This window comes from Passer domesticus, chromosome 17, assembly GCF_036417665.1.
Source record: "Passer domesticus isolate bPasDom1 chromosome 17, bPasDom1.hap1, whole genome shotgun sequence".
Lineage (NCBI taxonomy): Eukaryota > Metazoa > Chordata > Aves > Passeriformes > Passeridae > Passer > Passer domesticus.
The window spans coordinates 10,468,196-10,486,273 of record NC_087490.1 but is presented as its reverse complement, the minus strand read 5'-3'; the positions used below and the strand labels follow the sequence as shown (position 1 = coordinate 10,486,273).

The 18,078-nt window shown below is 42.9% G+C and overlaps 1 protein-coding gene across 14 annotated transcripts in view; it reads right to left on the bottom strand.

The window, feature by feature from the left end:
• Positions 1–11: 11 nt before the first annotated feature.
• Positions 12–18,078, bottom strand: part of ATXN2 (ataxin 2) — a 49,322-nt gene continuing 31,255 nt past the window's right edge. For 10 of the 14 annotated variants that reach the window (XM_064392403.1, XM_064392401.1, XM_064392404.1 and 7 more), the window contains 6 exons: positions 17,886–17,952; positions 15,781–15,965; positions 15,062–15,194; positions 5,757–5,902; positions 4,956–5,183; positions 12–1,672 (listed from right to left, as the gene is read on the bottom strand). In XM_064392403.1, the coding sequence (XP_064248473.1) occupies positions 1,469–1,672; positions 4,956–5,183; positions 5,757–5,902; positions 15,062–15,194; positions 15,781–15,965; positions 17,886–17,952 (963 nt within the window). In that variant the 3' untranslated portion in view covers positions 12–1,468. The remainder of the gene's footprint in view (positions 1,673–4,955; positions 5,184–5,756; positions 5,903–15,061; positions 15,195–15,780; positions 15,966–17,885; positions 17,953–18,078) is intronic. The other 4 variants (XM_064392397.1, XM_064392399.1, XM_064392400.1 and 1 more) reach the window with 4 other exon arrangements.

Below are 18,078 nucleotides of genomic sequence, written 5' to 3'. Positions count from 1 at the left end.
ACCGAGGAGGGTCAGTTTTTAAAACTTTTTTTATTTTTTAATTTTTTTTTTAAGTTTTTATTTTATATTATCTACAAAGTAAAAGTTTTCTTAACTTAAAAGTTACATCACTGTCTCACGATAGTGATTATCTCATCAAACGTGATTTATAAATAATAACTCATCCGTTTGACGATTAGAATTTTTTTTTTTTACTGAACCTGTTTCAAGTTTAGTTAGAAGTAAAAGGGATCTCCAAGTCTTGATTTTTAGTGATAATAGCAGCAAGAATCACTCTTGTTACTTCTTTTGCTAGCTGACGAGTTCATAACTTTGAAGGGTCATTAAAAAATAAATAACTTCCAGTTTTCAGCAAGCAGAGTTGGGGCACTTGCAGGACTCAGATACAGTGCATGGAATTATGGAATAGCCCACAAGTTCCTAAATGCCTCTACTCAGTCCGAATCTCTCCCACTGCAAGATGAACTGTTAGCATTCCTAGTGGATGTTACAAGAAATCAAATTTTTTTTTTTTTAAACAAAATAAAATGAAATTCTAGTTTTCTGTGCTTCCAGTTGGCAGAAGCAGTAGAAGGAGGGTATTTGGCCTACAAAAGGTATCCAGCCTTTCAGTTATTCCAGATGAGCCTTACAACTGCTGTTGGTGGTGGGCTTGTACTGTAAAAAAAAAGTTCAAATGTAAATAATAAATTGGCAAGCCACACAACAGTTTGCTAGTAAAGTGGTCACAGGACAACTACTGAGCTCAACTTTCTTTTATTTTTATTTTTTTTCTCTTTTTCTTTTTTTTTTTTAGAGAACAAAACAAAACCCTGCACATCAAGATGTCCTTGGGATGGTTTTTTTTTTTTTTGCTCTTTCCTACCTAAGCCCTCAGAAAGCAGCTTTGTTCTGCTCACACATCCCCCAAGAAACACCAGGTAAAACTAAATCACTACACAAGTTCAGAGGCTGTTTGAACTCGAATAATCAAAGAAACCTAAATAAGGTTAAATTTAAAGCGCAAAGAAGTCACACAACTCCTACTTTTCCCCCAAAGCAAAGCTGCAGAATGTTACTCTGAATTAAAGTTTAGCTTTCAGTTGTCACTTTACTTTAACAGCAGCCTAGCAGCCCTACCCCCACACACAACATTTCACTGCTGCCCTCAAGATTTAATCAAACCTCTGATCATTTAAACTACACACAGTCCATCCCCCACGGCAAATCCACGGAAAACTCAGTCCCACAGTGCCAGTGGCTCACTCCTCTCCTCTTCCCTACTCCAGCTAGAGAAAAATCAAGAATATTCCCTGAATTAGGTACATCTCAGCTAAACCTACGCTCCTCCAGGCTGCCAAAGCACAGCTGTGAAACACAAGGACATCTTAAGGTCGGTCGCTTTTCTTTGTCGTATTTTTTTTTTAATTTATTTTTTTTTTCCCCAAATCTGGTTTTCTCCCAGTCCTCACTCCTCGACCTGGCTCAGTTAGGGTGCAGGTCTCCCAGGCACACACTCCTCACCTGAAGGGTGGGTCATATAGGGGAAATGTGTTGTTGTCGAGACTGGAATGGGCTGTAGTGCACTTTGAGCGAGGGCGGCTTGGGGACCACCGGGAGGCTGTGTCGTCATTAGCATCATTGGAGCATGGGCAGTTGGGTGAGAAGGAACCATTCCTGACTGTACATGAGCCTGAAACAAAGAGCTCTTTAGTATCATGGTCACAAGGAGGCAGCAACTCCTGGCCACATGACTGGCGAAAGTTTGCTCCGTCAGCATCTTCATTTCTTTGATTTTTTTTTTAATTTTAAATTTTTTAACTAGGTTAGGGGTTAAGGCAGAAGTTGTAACATAAAAAAAAATAATAATAACAACAAAAAGGAAAAATCATAATTAAAAAAAGCGCTCAAGTCTTTACTGCTGGCTCTGAGTTGTGTTCTCAATTTTAGCCATTTTGCCAGCATTAAACAGGGGATATTTAAAAAAAAATAACAATTCAGCAACAAATCTTCAAAACATTTCTGTTAGTCACCCAGATCAAAGCACTTCCTAGAGGGTACAGATAGGAACTGCACAGGCACTGGGAGTCTGGCAGCCCTTCCCCAGCTCTCTCCTTGCACAACCCCACGTTCTCTCCTGGCTCCCTGCCCTGGGAACCTCCCTGTCCTCTCCAGTGACCTGTGCCCACACAGTGCTCAGCCAAGTCCTCCTGACATGAGTGATTTCACCCCTTCACACTCTCAGGGCAGCTTTGTTCTGCTTCCAGTTCAGCTCATCGCAGTTCTTGTGTAATCTGAGCAATCAGGGCTGTCTCAGTGGAAAAGGAGATTAATCCTTCCCAGGGCTGATCACCCCTGGCAAACAAGTTCAGGAACTTGGTGGGTTCTTTAGCTCAGAGCAGTTCATGTCTCTAGAGGTCATCAATCGATTTATTTTATTTAAAAACCTAGCAAACATTCATTTCTTAAAAGCACAAAGGAACTCAGAGCTCTCAGTGGATTTCTCCTGGGAAAAAAAAGCCCCAAAACCCCATCATTTGTACCTAAGGTTTGCTTTGTCCTTCTACCATATCCCAGAACTGCAGCCTCACAGGTCTCCCATGCCAGTAAAGACAGATAGCAGGTAGTGGCTAGAATTTTATTTCTTAAAGACAAAAAGGGTTACTTTACTCATCACAGACATTCCCCAAACTCTTTGATCAGACTTGCACGTGTTAGTAGCACCCCAGAAGCCTTTAAAGGCAGGAACTGCAATTCAAATCTCACTCTTGCTCTAAAAAAGCTTTAGGAGATCAGGCTGTGGAACAGAAATACCTCCCAGGACTGGCTCCACGTTGACTTTGACAAACATGCTATTGTAGAAGCCATCACTATAAAGCAGCTATTCATAGAGCAGCTGGAGTCAATACACACAGTGGATAAAATTTTTCTGCTGTGGCTCAAACATTTTGCAAATTGGCAGCTGACAGCACACTCTAATGAATTTTAAAGTACTGGTTCTCAAGTGAGATATCTACCAGCTCAAGATTCATCTGATAACCTGAAGGGAAATTGGATTGATCCCCTGTGTTGGCCTAACTGAAATTGTTACTACGTGGTATTTCAGAATTGTGTTTTTAGAAGTTGGGAATGAGGCTGCTAAAAAACTATTAAATCCAGTGATTAGTTTCCCCACGATGGAATAATTAAATGCATTTAAAATTTCTGACAGAACTGTAGTTATGCCTTCACTAGAGATTTTTGAGGGAACTACTTCATTGGGAAAGTCAATTAGTTTGGTGTAAATATCACAAATTGCAGCTTTCGTTCTAAAAAAAATGCAGAAGAGACTGCACAAGTTAAAATCAAGGGCAAGGCAGGGTTTGTCTGTGATTGCTAAAAATGCTGTCTGAGCAGTCAGCTCTGACTCAAAGTTGCATCTGATTTGTTTAATTTGGTTTGCTTGGCACACAGAAAGGAAGGCAATGGTCACATCCTGCAGCCCTGGCCTGGCCAGGGCACAATTCAGGCACAGCTTTACCCTCTCATGGCCTTCAAGCAAATGTTTCAAGTTTCAAATCACAGCACTGGACATGCCACTAAGCCAAGACCCCTCTGAGAAGCTCTAAACACAACCCAGGCATTCACAGCAGTGCCTTCACACCAGAGCAGAGCAGGAGTCTTGTTTCTGGCAGAAACCAGAGAAGGGGAGGACGTGCCAAGATGCCACAGCAATCATCAGCTCTGGCCACCCTCTCCTCATCCTCCCCCCCAAAAAAAGCAGAGTAATCAAAAGCCTAAGAGAATCAAAAAGCTAAAAACTCAACATCAGTAAAATGATTCCTACAGAACTATTGATTTATTGGCTTATCTGACTGTCCCAGGGACCAAAGCAAAGATTTTATCAGAATTCAGCAAGGGACTGGACACCTGTCAGATTAACATCCCTAATCACAGTTAGTCACCTTATCCCAAACTATTGTTAACCTGCAGGAGAAGGCAGAAGCCAGACACCAAGTTGTTGGTCTGAAGAAAAAATTGTGCAGGCAAATTACTGATTGAACTGCCCATTCCTTGACAAAGGACACTAAATCCAGGAGATTTAGTAAACATCAGAAAATCTGTGTCACACTGCTTTACACGGAGCTCTTGATTAATCTATCATGTGCTTCCCTTCCCCAAATCCTTTTTCTCAGGGAGCTGACCACAAGAGAGCAGTTAAGAGAAGTGGGTTTCTGATTCTGAAGCAAAGACTGTTGTTTCAGGTTGCCCAACAATCTTTGGGGCTCTTCAGCACAAGCAGTTCATTTAGAACCACACACACAGCACACACACAGAGGCTTCTTTCTGCAAGGATTGTCCTGCAGTCACCTGAACTCTCTTCTCTCTCCCTTGCACTGCCTTGCTACTCCCTGGAAATCCATGTCCTTTTCTGGATGTATTTGTATAAAATTTGTCTGCGATGCAGAGCCTGAAACTGCCACCAAAAGCAGCAATTCAGCCTTTCTGCACTCACCTCCCACCTCCAACCTTTCTGTATGCCAGCTCTTCCTGGGATCAGGCACCTGACTGAGCAGGGAACTGATTTGACCAAGAAATAGCCTAAAAAGGGGGTAGGGGAGGCACATTTCAGCTGAATGGTGTCCCCAGCCTGGTCTGCTCCACGGCCAAGCAGTTCTGTGAGCAGAGTGGTGGGGCAGGGACAAGGATGGGAGCCAGGAACTGGGAAGAGAGCTCAATTTATTTCAGTAGCAGTGCCAGCTTAAGATGTCTTCATTAAACTACAGTTGCAGATGCACTAGGTGTTGGAAGCTGAGGTCCAAGTACACCTTGTCAAATTCTAAATAAAGGCAATGTACAGACAGAAACCTAAATAACAACAACAGGTAAGTCTGTGCTGAGAGGTGACAGATTGCCAATCACTTCAGCAGGCCCGACTGTCCTAACTTTTGTGGCATTAAGACATTTAGTCTTGAAGGTTGTTAAACTGTGTTTACCTGGGGGACATGGGCCATGTGTGGCGGATTGGTATATGCAGGTTGAACATGGGAGGGATGAATGGTGAAGACTGTTTGTTGTGCTGTAGGAAAATTGTTTTGTGGAGACTGCGTGTTGGAGCCTGGCGTCATGGAAGGAGGGGTTGGAGCTAGACCTGCGTGGTAAATCGCCGACTGCTGCTGGGGGTTGGCCAGGTGCAGGGCCTGGGCAGCCTGGTGCTGGTGGTGCTGCAAGAAAACACAGAGATTATTTAGATTAGGGCTGAGGAATTACACTGATGCTGTTAAGGAGAAAGGGGTGGGAAACTGCTCTTAATTCTGAGGCTGTAAATGGCGAATCTAAGATTACCTGTACTTGTGGGAAACTCTTTACAACCCCACCAGGCTCAGCTTGTGCTGGCAGAAAGAACCCAGACTGCCAGGTAAAGCCAGGCAGAACCTGGAGCTGGGAGTGCCCAGCTGCAGCCAGAGCTATTCCCAGGAGGGAATTAAGGAATGCAGCACTATTCCAAGGACCACTTTGTTTTCAGCCGCTTTGACAAAATCCAATCAAACACTCCCCAGCATTTATCTGCTATTTCCACTTCACCCATATGAAAGCACTGACACAATTATGATCCTTCCTTAATCCTTAAACTGAAACATCCCCCATCCCCTGTGAACAGGGAGAAACGAGTGCTTGCACTCTGCTCCATCCTCCCCTTTTTCCTCTCAGAGAAATCGATACATCAACATCAAGCACTTGTCAGCTGCAATCCCTTGAAGACAATTTGCAGCCACTCAGGCCCTGGGCTGTGTTACCTGCACGGGGCTTGGAGCAGGGTGGCTTCCAGCATGTTGGCTTTGCTGCTGGCCAGTTGGGGTGGCAGAAGGCTGAGGATGAGGAGGATGCGGGTGCAGGGTAGCATTAGGGTGGGCATACTGCTGAGCAAGTGAGCCAGTGGAAACTAGGATGAAAAAAAGGAATATTTAACACCAGGTACAGGATGTGCACCTCCATCAAGTCACCATCTGCATTTGAAGATTTCACTACAACTCAGTCTGTAAATATATTCCCTCCCCCTTCTAAAAAATATATATATTTATCTTGCAAATAGCTGATGATCTTACCTTGCTTTTGTGTAGTTTGGTTTGGCAGGAAAGTCTATAAACAACCATAATTAGACAGTTTATCTTCCCTAATTTGACAATGTAACAGATACTACATAGAGAAAAGCAGTATTTCATCTTTTGTTTTGTCAAACAGACCAGTTTCAAAGATCAAATTTATAATTTTCATACAATTTAGGATTTCCTGAGATACACTTTTCAAAGGTGTTACGAGCCATTTTTATTTCCACCATCCAAAAAAAATTCTTTGGCCTTATACCTGGCTAACCTCACCATGCTACTCTTCTGGAAATTGCTCACAGAGCAGTCAGAGGGAAGCACAAACTCTGCCCGTGCACTCCAGAGTCAATAAACACATCACAGCTGACAAAACTGAGGCTGCTCGAGCATCAAATTTTTGCTGAAGCCACTTTCTTGTGCTAAAATAACCCATTTTGCCTCTGCCCTTGAGGCCAATCTGTTCTGGATCACCACCATCCTGTGAGTTCCCCAACACTGCCACGGAATTCTTCATTCCTTGAATCAGAAGCAAATAAGGTACAAAATTCCCAAAAAGGAAGAAACTGAACAACAGAAAACTTTTAGCCCAGTGAAGCCACATGTGTTGCTACAAGCTGTGCCAGTCTCCAACAACAAACACCCAGTTCCTTCTTGGATCCTGCTCTGTCCTGCTTCAAATGGGCCACACTAAATCCTATTTTATTTTTTTTTGAACTTTTGAGGGAATCTAAGCAAGTATGAAAAGCCAGAATGACAACAAGCCTTCCTTTCAACACAAAGCATGCGATGCAAAAGCAGGACCCTAAAAATGAGGATGTTTCCCCTATTTCTTTTAGGTCTTGTGCAACAACCAGGCCATGTCTGCAGCTACTTCTGTGTGTGACAACACGTGTTAATCCCTCTGATGTCACAGCCTAAAAGACCAGGGAGAGTTTTGCTGACAAAGTGCTAAAAAAGCAAACAGCCAAAGGAAACTATCAGCCCGCTCCTCAATATTTCCTTCAACTGTTCCTGATTTGTTTTGGTGCCTTTTGGTGGTTCTGAAATTAATTACTGATGAGTATCTATCAGGTTATATCTATTTTTAATGGGGTTGGTATTATATAAGAACTTGATGGCCACTGCAGTTTTCCTCCAGTCTGGCTTGCTCTAAACCTTACAAATCCAAGTTCTGACACTTTCCAACTCCCCAGAATACAGAGAGCCAGGATATTTTTGCCTAATTGAGGTTTTTCTCCCCTGTGCAGGTTCCTCCTTTAGAAAATAACTGCCTGCCACATTTAACTTAATCCCTGGCAAGGTCTATTAAATCTTCACGGAGCAAATGGCCTGGCAGTGATGAGCAGTTTCAGGCTATTAATGCAGATGAACTAAATTCCTGCAGCCTGGAGTTGATCCTAATGTTCTTATCCACATGTGCAAGCACAGCTGTACACTCTGAGACCTCCTGATTGAGAGGGGCTTCAAAAACACCTCAATATTTTCTAAGCACGCTGTCAAAAGCAGCAGGATCTTCTGCCACAGCATTTTGTTATGCTTTAAATCCAAGTATTTTTGATTTATTTTGTATCACTACTAAAATGTATTTTGCAGCAGCATCCCTGCCATGCTCCTACTTGACTTTCAGACATTTCTCCTCTGAAAATACCAAAATTATCAATGGCAACACTGATCATTTTTACAGTACCAGGTTTATGGCTTTCTACAGGAGGACAATTTCTCCACCTCATTATTACACACACTCTGAAAGCCAGAAATTATTATCTTTGTCAAAGTAATAGAAATAAATGGAAGGAGGGATGACTTGCTTGCCAAAGGGCACTTTAGACCAGCAATCCTCCCAGTGCCTCAGAGCTGGCAAGCCTGACTGCAAATGAACTGCACCTCCATTCCAGAGGCTTAAAAATGTATAGGAAATTTAATTCCAAGTTGTAAGATACTCAAGGCTTCCCACATCACTTGTTAAGAGCCCCCAAAATAATGTGGGACTCCATTAAACCATTTGTGCAATTTATCTTTTGGTTCTTTATGGCCAAGAGAATAATAAACTCAGTCGTTCTGAAGCAAATATTTCTACAATAAAACTTCACAATAAGGAATTTCTCTCTTAAGACACCAGTTAAAGCAAGGAATAGCACCCTAAAGAATAGATACAAACCAGGGGGAGGATCAGGTTTTTGTCTTAGTGGCAGCTCTTCCAAAACCACCTAATATTTTATCCATAGCTTTGGATTTGAAGCACTGGACTTTTGTATACTGAAAATATTTAATTTTCAGTTTCTCCTCTCCTTCATTTTGTCTTTAGCAGGTCATCAAATTTGTAAAGCTTAAAACCACTTCAGATGCTGCTGCAAATTATGTTTTAATAGTAATATTAAAAGTGTCTTTCAAAAAATGTTATCTGGGCACTTCTCTAAATCCTGGCCAGTCCCTGCACACAAACCAAGAACGACTCAGCAGGTCTGAAATGCATTCCCAGCTCAAAACCAGAGCTCAGACTCCAGCTCCAGCAGTGCAAATGGTTTTTCATGTTTAGTCAGTGCAAGTAATTCCTGCCAAGCCAATGAAATCTCCGAGACCAGCAGGGCTGTCAAAGGAGTCTTGTAAAAGCCATGAAAAATTCACCTGCTCAGCCAGAACTAAAGCACTTTCCCTGGGATTTTTAAAAGGAATTTTTACCTGGTGATCAAAACAGCTCACTACACAAATTAACAGCAAATAAGACAAGACAGGAGGTGGGGAAAAAAAAAAAAAGACCCATTATCCAACATTTTCCCCCAATTGTCCAAATGGCCAGCTATTATTTGACAATGTGCCAGGAATGCTCTAGGCAAGGACACACCTTGCTGCAGGTCACCTCAGCTCACTCCAGCACAAATACACTGAGTTTCTCACCCTTTATGCCTTAAATTCCTCTGCCTGGGCTGCCCTGCTTCCCTTGTGCATCTTTCCACTCAAACTGGGTCTAATGTGAGATATTTCACTGCACTGCCCTGGCAGGGACACAGCGGAGGGGAGAGACTCAGTCACGGGATGGGAGAAAAACATCACAGGGATTGAATTGCTGAATTCAACTCTACAGAACTGCACCCCGTTTCTGAGAGCAAACAAGAAGTAGTCAGCCACAGAACCCACAGAAGGAGCTGAAATCAGAAGAGGTCAGAGCAGCAGAAATCAAGCAGAACTCCCAGCTACAAGGGAATATGTGAAACCACATCGTGTCGTTTTGTAATTTTGTTTTTTCCCTGGAATTTCAACGGTGCCAACGTTGGTCAGCGTTGGTCATGGTCCACAGATGCAGTGAAGAGCCTATTTTCAAGAACTGACCAGTGAACAAACTTCAAACCTATTACCAGAGCCAGTAAGATGGTGAGGATAACTACATTTAAAAGACCTGAATGGTAGGAAGCAAAGAAATAGCAAATGTTTCTTTCATCATACAAACATTTCAAGAAGTCATTTTACACAGGTAGGGTGGACTTGACTTCAAAGATAATCCAAGAAAGGAACGAGGTTATTGAAGTGATTTCAGTGCACCAAACCAAGAGGCATGAAGACAGCACAGGTCAGCATCCTACAGCCCCTACCCAGGCAGTGTGGCACAAGAAACACAGGAAATCTGCTCCAGAGGAAATTTTTGGAGAACAAGTGGTTTTTCTCACATCCCTCTTGCATGAGCTAATGCAAAAAAAAGAAAAAAAGAAAAAAAATAAACAACAAACCAGGAGAGTGCCTGGCATGGGCTGCACAGACTCACAGACAGACACAGCAACAAGTGCCACGGCAGGACAGGAGCAAGAACAGAAAGAGCCTGAAACTGCAACTCCTCCTTTCCCATGTCCTGGGTGAGAGCTCATCCTGCAAGCACCCCCCTCAAACCTCAGCTTCCTCAAAGCAGCTGCTCAACACCAGCAGACAAGGCAGCATTTTGCAGTTCTCTGCCTTTCCTGGATGAGCTGGATCAGGCTGCTGTGTCCAGAGAGCACCAGCTCCTCTCCCAGTGCCTCCAGTGATGCTGGTGACCAGCACAGCCCCACCTGAGCCAGGGAATGGAACTGAGAAAGCTCCAAGGAGTCCTCATCCCATCCCTGTCATACAATGATGGCCACAAGTAGTTCCCAGTGCTCCTTCAGTGGCAGCTCTACAGAAAACTCCCTCCAGCTCAGCTGCAGCTCGAGTTATTTCCTCCCAGGGGCTCAAAACTTGAGCCATGTTTTTTTAAAAGGGATGAGGCCCATGTTCTTTCTCCTTTTAGGAAGCTGGTAATTCATCAGGTGTAACAATCCTGTTTGGCTCATGAAAGGGAGCAAGGCAGCTCCCACAGGCTCAAACAGAGGCTACAGAATCACAGAGTGGTTTGGTGGGAAGGGACTTCAAGACCATCCAGTTCCACCCCCTGCCATGGGCAGGGACATCTTCAACTGGCTCAGGGTGCTCCAAGCCCCATCCAACCTGGCTTTGGACACTTCCAGGATGGAGCAGCCACAGCTTCTCTGGGCCCCCTGTGCCAGGGCCTCACCACCCTCGCAGGGAAGGATTTCTTAGAGCCCACTTCCAGCTGCAGATGAAAAGACTGGGTAGTGAAGTCAGAGATTATTTCATATTCAAAATAAATTTTTGAAGAATTGACAGCTCAGCTTCCTGTGATTATATCAATCTGTTCCAAAGCTCCATTCCCTGCCCACTGAGAGGAACCTTCCTGCGTTTTCCACATCCTGGTTTGGTGCAAGGAAACTTGTTCCCTCAACACGTCCCATTCCTTTAACATGTGGTTCTTTAGAAAGTGCTTTTCTGTACAATCAAAATTAGTACAAAAAACCCAACTCACTGGCAAAGTAGAAAGAAGGGCCTGTCTCCTTGCTGTATGGTATTTTGGGACATGCTGAATTTGGGAAATAGAAAGGTAAATTAGCCTCTTGCCACGTGCATACTTCCCATCTTCTGGAAAGGTCAATGTCAGTTTTAATTTTTTTTTTAATTATTTTTTGAAGACTCTAGAACCATGCAGATATTTTTATTCACTTAGCTGCTATTAGAGCTAGATATTTCATTTTACAAATTAGTGGAGATGAAACACAAGTCTTGAGTAAGCCTTCCTTCTTAACTCTGACACTGAGTCTGCAGTTCTTCATTAACACAAAAAGAAACTTTATGTCAATTCATGGTCTATTACTGTCCACTGGAACAAGAAGGTTAAAATGCAATTACACTAGAGCAGAAACTGGCCCTTGCTTTTTCAGCTATAGCACTGCCATTCTGAACAGTTCCAAGACAACTTTGGTGACTGGTTCACTCTTAGTCCCTGGAGAATCCTCTGAGGTTTATATTATATCCACCATTGTACTACCAAGGGAATAGAATTTACTCTACTGCTGAGACAGAAACCAGATAAAGTTAGAGACAACACCAGACCAGTAAAACATATGCAGAAGGGGAAAAGGGAAGGGAGAACAGGGACAGGAATGAGAGCACAAAAAACAGGAAATGCATCTGTGTAAAACCAATCTCTGGTTTTACACAAGTTCTTAAACACAAAAGTTTAGTTTTTCAGAGGACTCCAATTATCTGGAAACAATTCAGCCACATGGAAAACTAACACAAGTTCATTGTCACAGGAATGGACAGATCCACCCTCCACTTGGTAACCAAATTTTCTACCAGCAGCAGAAGCCTGGGCTTTGTGTGACACAGGAGCCAAACTGGGACGGTGGCCAGCAAACTCCAGCAGCCCAAGGAAGGACAGGGACTGGGAGGCCACCCCGAGCCAGCAGCTGCCAGACAGACACAGAACCTCCTGAACCCAAGGTGCAGCTGAGCAGGACAAGGATGACACCTCCAGGTCGGCTGGGTGGCAGGTAAAGGTGTCACATCTCAAACTCTCCTGGACATGGTGGCTCCGCAGCTGAAGTGTCACAGACGTTGTTATCGTCTGGCTGGGAAGAAAGTTCTTTGGACTTTGTCCTTCCCCATTTTTAGGGGAAAACCCCAATGATTTGAACACTCCTCTGTCCTGTCTTTAGCTGGGGTTACTGGGACCAGGCAGCTCTGCTCCTCTCTCCTGGCAGCAGCGGGGTTGTGACACTGTGAACTGGCAAGGAAATCCCAGAAGTGCAGGAATATCCCATTAAACAGCATTAGACAAAAGTACTTTTCTTTAAAATGGAAGGGTGCTTATCACCAAGTGTAGGTCACTGTATGTAATTTGGATTCAGCTATCTCTTCACAAGACAGGAAGGAAAACAACCCCAAAATTCTGGAAGGTTGCCTTAAATCAACAGGAATTGCTCTTGGCTGCCAGGCTGTTACTATTTGCCACAGACTTTCAACTTGTCCCAAACCATTAGTGAAGGTGGAGTTTCAGATCTTACCAGAAAACACTTCACACCTTAGGAATACTTGACAAGCAGTTTCCCCCCAACCCCCAGGTCTCAGCACAGTAGTTCTTGCAGACATCTTCTCTCTACCACATATGCAGGAGAAAAACTGAGTGAATTTTGCAGGAATAACTCAAAGCAAGCACCAGTACCTTGAAGGGTAAAAGGGCAGCGTGGCCCACTGAATCCTGATACCAGCGCTAAAACTAAGTAATAATGTATCTTTTAAAAATCAGATAGCCATTTTTAAGAGCCAAAAGGGAAATTGTTTGAGCAAAATCAAAAGCAGCAGCGGTGGTTGTTTCTCAGGAAGTTGTTATTCTGTACTTTCAAATTATTTTTTAAGAGAGGACCAGATTCAAAGTGCACAGGTATATTTAGTTCAAATGTGGGTAAACTTAAAGATTCCCAAAAACAGCACATAAGTCATGGATATTTTCTTATAGTCAGTCAGATATGAACAATTCCAACATGATGTTCTTTGGCTCCATGAGCAGCTCAGATTGGTCACCTCTGGCATTCCTGCCTTTTCCCACACATGGATGAATGGAAGCTGAAGTGGACACGTTACAGCTGGACACACTTTGAGGAAGCACAGTCTATCTGGGCCAGGTCTTCAGGCACTCAGCACATGTAAGACTTGCAAAAATGTGAACTGAGAGGCTGCTGCAGAACACCAGGAGTCATTCCATGTGTCAGTGTCACCTTGGAAGGTGAAGGGTACATTTGAGACAGTTCATGTTCACTAAACACCTCTGCACAGGGCAAGAACACACCCTTAAAAAAGGTTCTATCACATGGAGTTCACGATCCTCTTGGGTTCAATGGTTTCAGTAACAAAAATTTCAAGCACTCCATCATTTACTGGAAGGTGGGAGAATATTTAGAAGAATCACCAAGTAGCTACTTGAAAGAACACAGGAGGACAGGCCATTTCTGTGAAATTAGGTGCTCTTGGGAAAGTAATATTTAATTACATGGCAGGAAATACCAAAGAATTCTCAAGTTTGACCCAACTTAGTTGTTTGCACTGGCAGGTAGTCACATATCTACAACAGACAAGCTGCAAAACCAACACAAAATGAGATCTAACAGTTGTAAATTAGAATATCAGTGAAAAACACTATACAGACATCTGATCAAAGCCAAGCAAGGCAATGGGCTTGTACTTCAACACTGCAGAACCCACTGATTACAGAAGATAAGGATGGTGCACAATGGGAAATTGCTAGAAAGTCACATGCAACCATTCTGAATCCAATCTCAGATTATCTCATGTTTGGTTTTATTTTAATTAGAATTTGAGAGGAGGGTTTTCACCAATAAAGGTCTGAAAGCCTTTGATCATTTGCTTTATGGGAATTCTATTTAATCTAATGAAAAAGCAAACAGAAGATCTGTTTACATGGACACCTCAAGCACAAGAGTTGAAAAGATCAAAGTAATACAATTAGCAAGGACCTGTGAGAGAAAGATTAATCTCTACAAGCAACTTCCATTTCAGCTTCAGCACAAACGAGCTCAAATGTTCTTCCTCTGAGTGTCAAAATAAGTTATTTTTGTTTCTTAACTCTGTTACCACACCACTGCAGAGATCTGACAAGATGTTTTCAGACGGGTAAGACACCTCTTAAAACCAGAATTAATTTCCCACTAAACTCCAGATTCTCTGTAAGTTTTCATGACATGTCATGGACTTCCATGAAGTAGCAGTGTAAAACTAAGCACCCAGAAACATACAAAGATGTCTAAAGGTACAGAAAATCTTTTATTAGAATCTAAGTCAATAATATACGTGACCCAATGAAACTTTTCCTCAGATGCTATAACAAGTATTGAAATGCCATGTTTTCAAGAGACCATCTGCTGTTTTGACATTTTATGACAATTTCCAAGCCTTAAACAACCTTGACTCTACCTCTTTCAATAGCATGTTTTGCAGTGAGCTCTTTTTCCTCCAAACTGGGCCTTGATTCATCATACATTTAGAATGCTTTAGAAAGTTCTTGCACATTTTACTTTTGTCACAAGGTAACCCACATTTTCAGCACTTCACTGTAAGTGAAAAATGCCCATCTGATAATGCTAGAGACTAAATGTCCAAGTGAGAGCAATACATGAGCTGTTGCATTTACTTATTCTTGACTTACCAAATGAGAAAGGTAAGCAACACATGGTTTATTTTGCTTAAACAGCAGTGTTCATACTGTTAATAATGCCAGTAGTTTCATAAAGACAGCATTTCACTAGTTGCCAGAACTAAAGTCAAGTTTGAAACTGAGGTCATAACCTTGCAATAAAACAAGTACTAATTATAATCAAGGAACAAACAAGGGATGATGTATCAAGAGAACTTCAACAAACTTCTTTCAGCAGATATTCTTTAGCAGCTCCCAGGTTGAAATCTCATCTTGGTCACTGGCATCCTACCGAAATCAGCACACTTGAGTTTTCATTTGAACCAGCTGGCTCAGTTTTCAATGCTCTGCTCATCATCATCATCATCTTATGAAATATAAACCACATCTACTGAGATACCCACGTTGGAAGGCTGAGATTAAATACATCCCCTGCACAAGGTAAGGACTTAAAAAGTTACATATAACACAAAACGTTTCCTACCATACATAGCATGTGTCTGTTCATGCGCACCGTACTGTGTTGCAGAGGAAGATACTAAACCCGGCTGTGCGTGTGCTGGTGGGGCCATCATCCTAGCGTTGCCCTGTATTACAGGGCTATAAACATGAGGATGCTGCAGGCAGAACAAAGGAAAAACCACACAGTTAATTGGGTTAACAATTAACTCCCAAGAAACTCTTGTCATCTAAACAGTCGCAGCTCCGCCTTGTCTGCGTTTGAGCTGAGGATTTCACACCCAATTGTTTCCAAAATTTAAGGGCTAGAAAGTGACAGCAAACACTGGCATGCCCAATTTTTGCCACTCTAATAATGAACTAAGCTTATACATTTATCCAATTACACATGTAGATTTAACAGCCTTTGAAGTAAGAGCAGTTCACCAAGTAAGTTATTTTTAAAACACTTAACCAGGAGATGTGCTGGCCATGACCTAAAGAAACTCTTCAAAGAGCTAAAAAACCATATCAATAATGAATGCCAACTTCCAAACTGACCTTAAATTTCGTTAGGACATTAAAATTCATTAGGACCTTAAAATTTGTTACGGGCTTTGAAGCACATTCCAAGATCACCACGTGTGCTCCAGAACACAGAAACTCTTCAGGGTGACTCAGGACTGGACACAAGGGGGTTATTTAGCTCTGAACCACTTCATTATTTGTGTTTGGATTGATCAGGAGCATGGAAAGGATTCTTACCTGAGACTGGTAGTGTGGCACATGCTGCACAAGAGGCTGATTAGGAAACTGTTGGGGGCTATATGCAACATATTGTGTAGAGTAAGCAGGTGGAGTAGCTACAATTGGAGGGCCTGCTGCTGAGGCAGGATGCATCATGGTGCTCTGGTGGTGTTGGTCTTGCCGCTGCTGGGGCATATTTGGTACTGGAAAACAAAAATTGTCTCATGTTAGAAAGACAGAGAAAAAAATTTGGAGATTTCTGAAAGGTTCTATTTTATAATAATGTTACTGGGACCAGTGGAATATCCTCACCCCACACATTTAGCCATGGGTTAGAGCTCTGTCAGAAAGGAACAGTGTGAAGAAGAGTTTCTCCAGGAAACACTTGATTTTCATGACTGCCTTTAGGCTGGATATACAGCCACAAACCCAGCCCTGCCTTTTCATCAAGGAAGAAAGGGGGAGGGAGAGAAAGACTGACAAGAATCAGAAGGGAAGAGAAAGGTTATATCAGGATACCTACTTAACCAATTAATCCTGCTCCCTTTAAAAGGCTTTTTCACCCTCTATGGGAACAACTCAGCCACTGTTCCATCAGCTGGAAATCTGAGTCTGTGTTAAAGTGACTCGTGCTTATGGCTGAGGAGAGCACAATAAAGGTCTCCACCCAGCCACACTCAAGGTTTTTACATCTTTTGAGCTCTGTGCTACCCCTCAGGGCAGCAGAAAGCAAATTTTAGGTCACAGACAACACTGAGGGAGACAAAACCTATAAGGAATAGGAATAACTAAGAGGGAAGAAAGATGAAAAGAGCAGAGCAGTGTGGGGTCACCTGAGCTCTCCTGGGAAGGTGACCACCCCACTCACTGGGAACAAACTAATTCAGCCTGTAAAGCATGGCCATGAGAGCTCCAGGAGGGCTCCAGGAGAGCTTCAGCTTCCTGCAGTCAGGCTGCAACTACTAACTGAGCTACCTCAAGCTCCTCTAAACTCCACTGCAGGGGCAATCTCTTAGGGAGAGGAGAGGGAAATGTTGAAAACATCCCTAAATTCACTCAGTGATTTTATTTACACTGCAGATCAACAACAGAAAGTAAATAAAGGAGGCAACATGAACAGTGTAAGGGCACAGAGCTGTAACCCTGGCAGCTCCCACAGGGCTGTGCTGCACACAGATGGAATATTGGAACTTAAAAAGGGATTCAGAACTGGAGCTGCCTCACCCAGCAAAGGAGCACTCAGCAAAGTATTTCTGATTAAAACAGTGTTACTAACCAGAAGACTTCAGGGGTGAGGCCACAGTGAAGTTACTGTGTTTTAACACAGAAATACATTGCAGGGTTTTGTCTCCCCTAGGTTGATAAAGGCCACTTGTTTGTTTCTAAACAGCAGGAAACAATTTCCTCCTGCAGTGACTGGAGCTGCAGGGCTGGTCCTGTCCTGCAGCACTGGCTGCCACTGCAGGAGCATTCACTGGGCACAGTTACAGCATTCCCTGGAACAGGAGCACAAGAGCAGCACTTTCTGCTCCCTCACTGTCCTTCCCAGCACATCCCACCACCCATCACGACTCCACAGCCACGGGTGTCACTTAAACACGTGGCATTGTCATTGTCAGTCCAGCTGTTCAGTCACTGGGGCAGCAGGAATGAACAAGAACAAACTGGAACCAGCTCTTTCCAGAAGAGCAGCAGAGCAAACTCTTCCTGGAGAAATAGTGATTCTGCATGTTGTTAAAAACCCCTCTATAAAGCACCAGTTGGGGCACTGCTGCAAACCAGTAGAGAAAACCAGCAGAGAAGTTCCCTTTAAACAAACTGTGATATTTATGAAACACAGGAGATGACCAGCTCACCCTAATGCTCCAAGTAACAGAGATGTTTTCCTGTTTGTCAAATCAGATTCCAAACCAAGCAACCCCCCATTACTCAAACCTGGCATGTTTTAGCTGAATTAGTTTATCTAAAAATCCATTAGTATTTCCACTTACTTCCCTTTAATAAAAATAGCATTTAAAATATCGATTGAAAGCAAATTGCCATGGATTAGAAAACACACAAACATTTGTCATTTAGCCATGCTGCATGCAGACTGAGAACCAAACAGGCAGTATTATTCTCACCTTTACCTGCTCTATATGTCTTGGCTTGGTTCACTGGCATGGGCGTCATGGGAATAGGATACAAAGGCTGAAACAGAAGAAGTTGAAGGTATGATATTCCTTTAAAAACTCAGTGTGTGCTGGGGTGGGGGCCCCACTCAGCTTTGATGTGTTTCCCTCTGTTCTGCTGCAGGGTTTAGTGAACTCTGCCTAA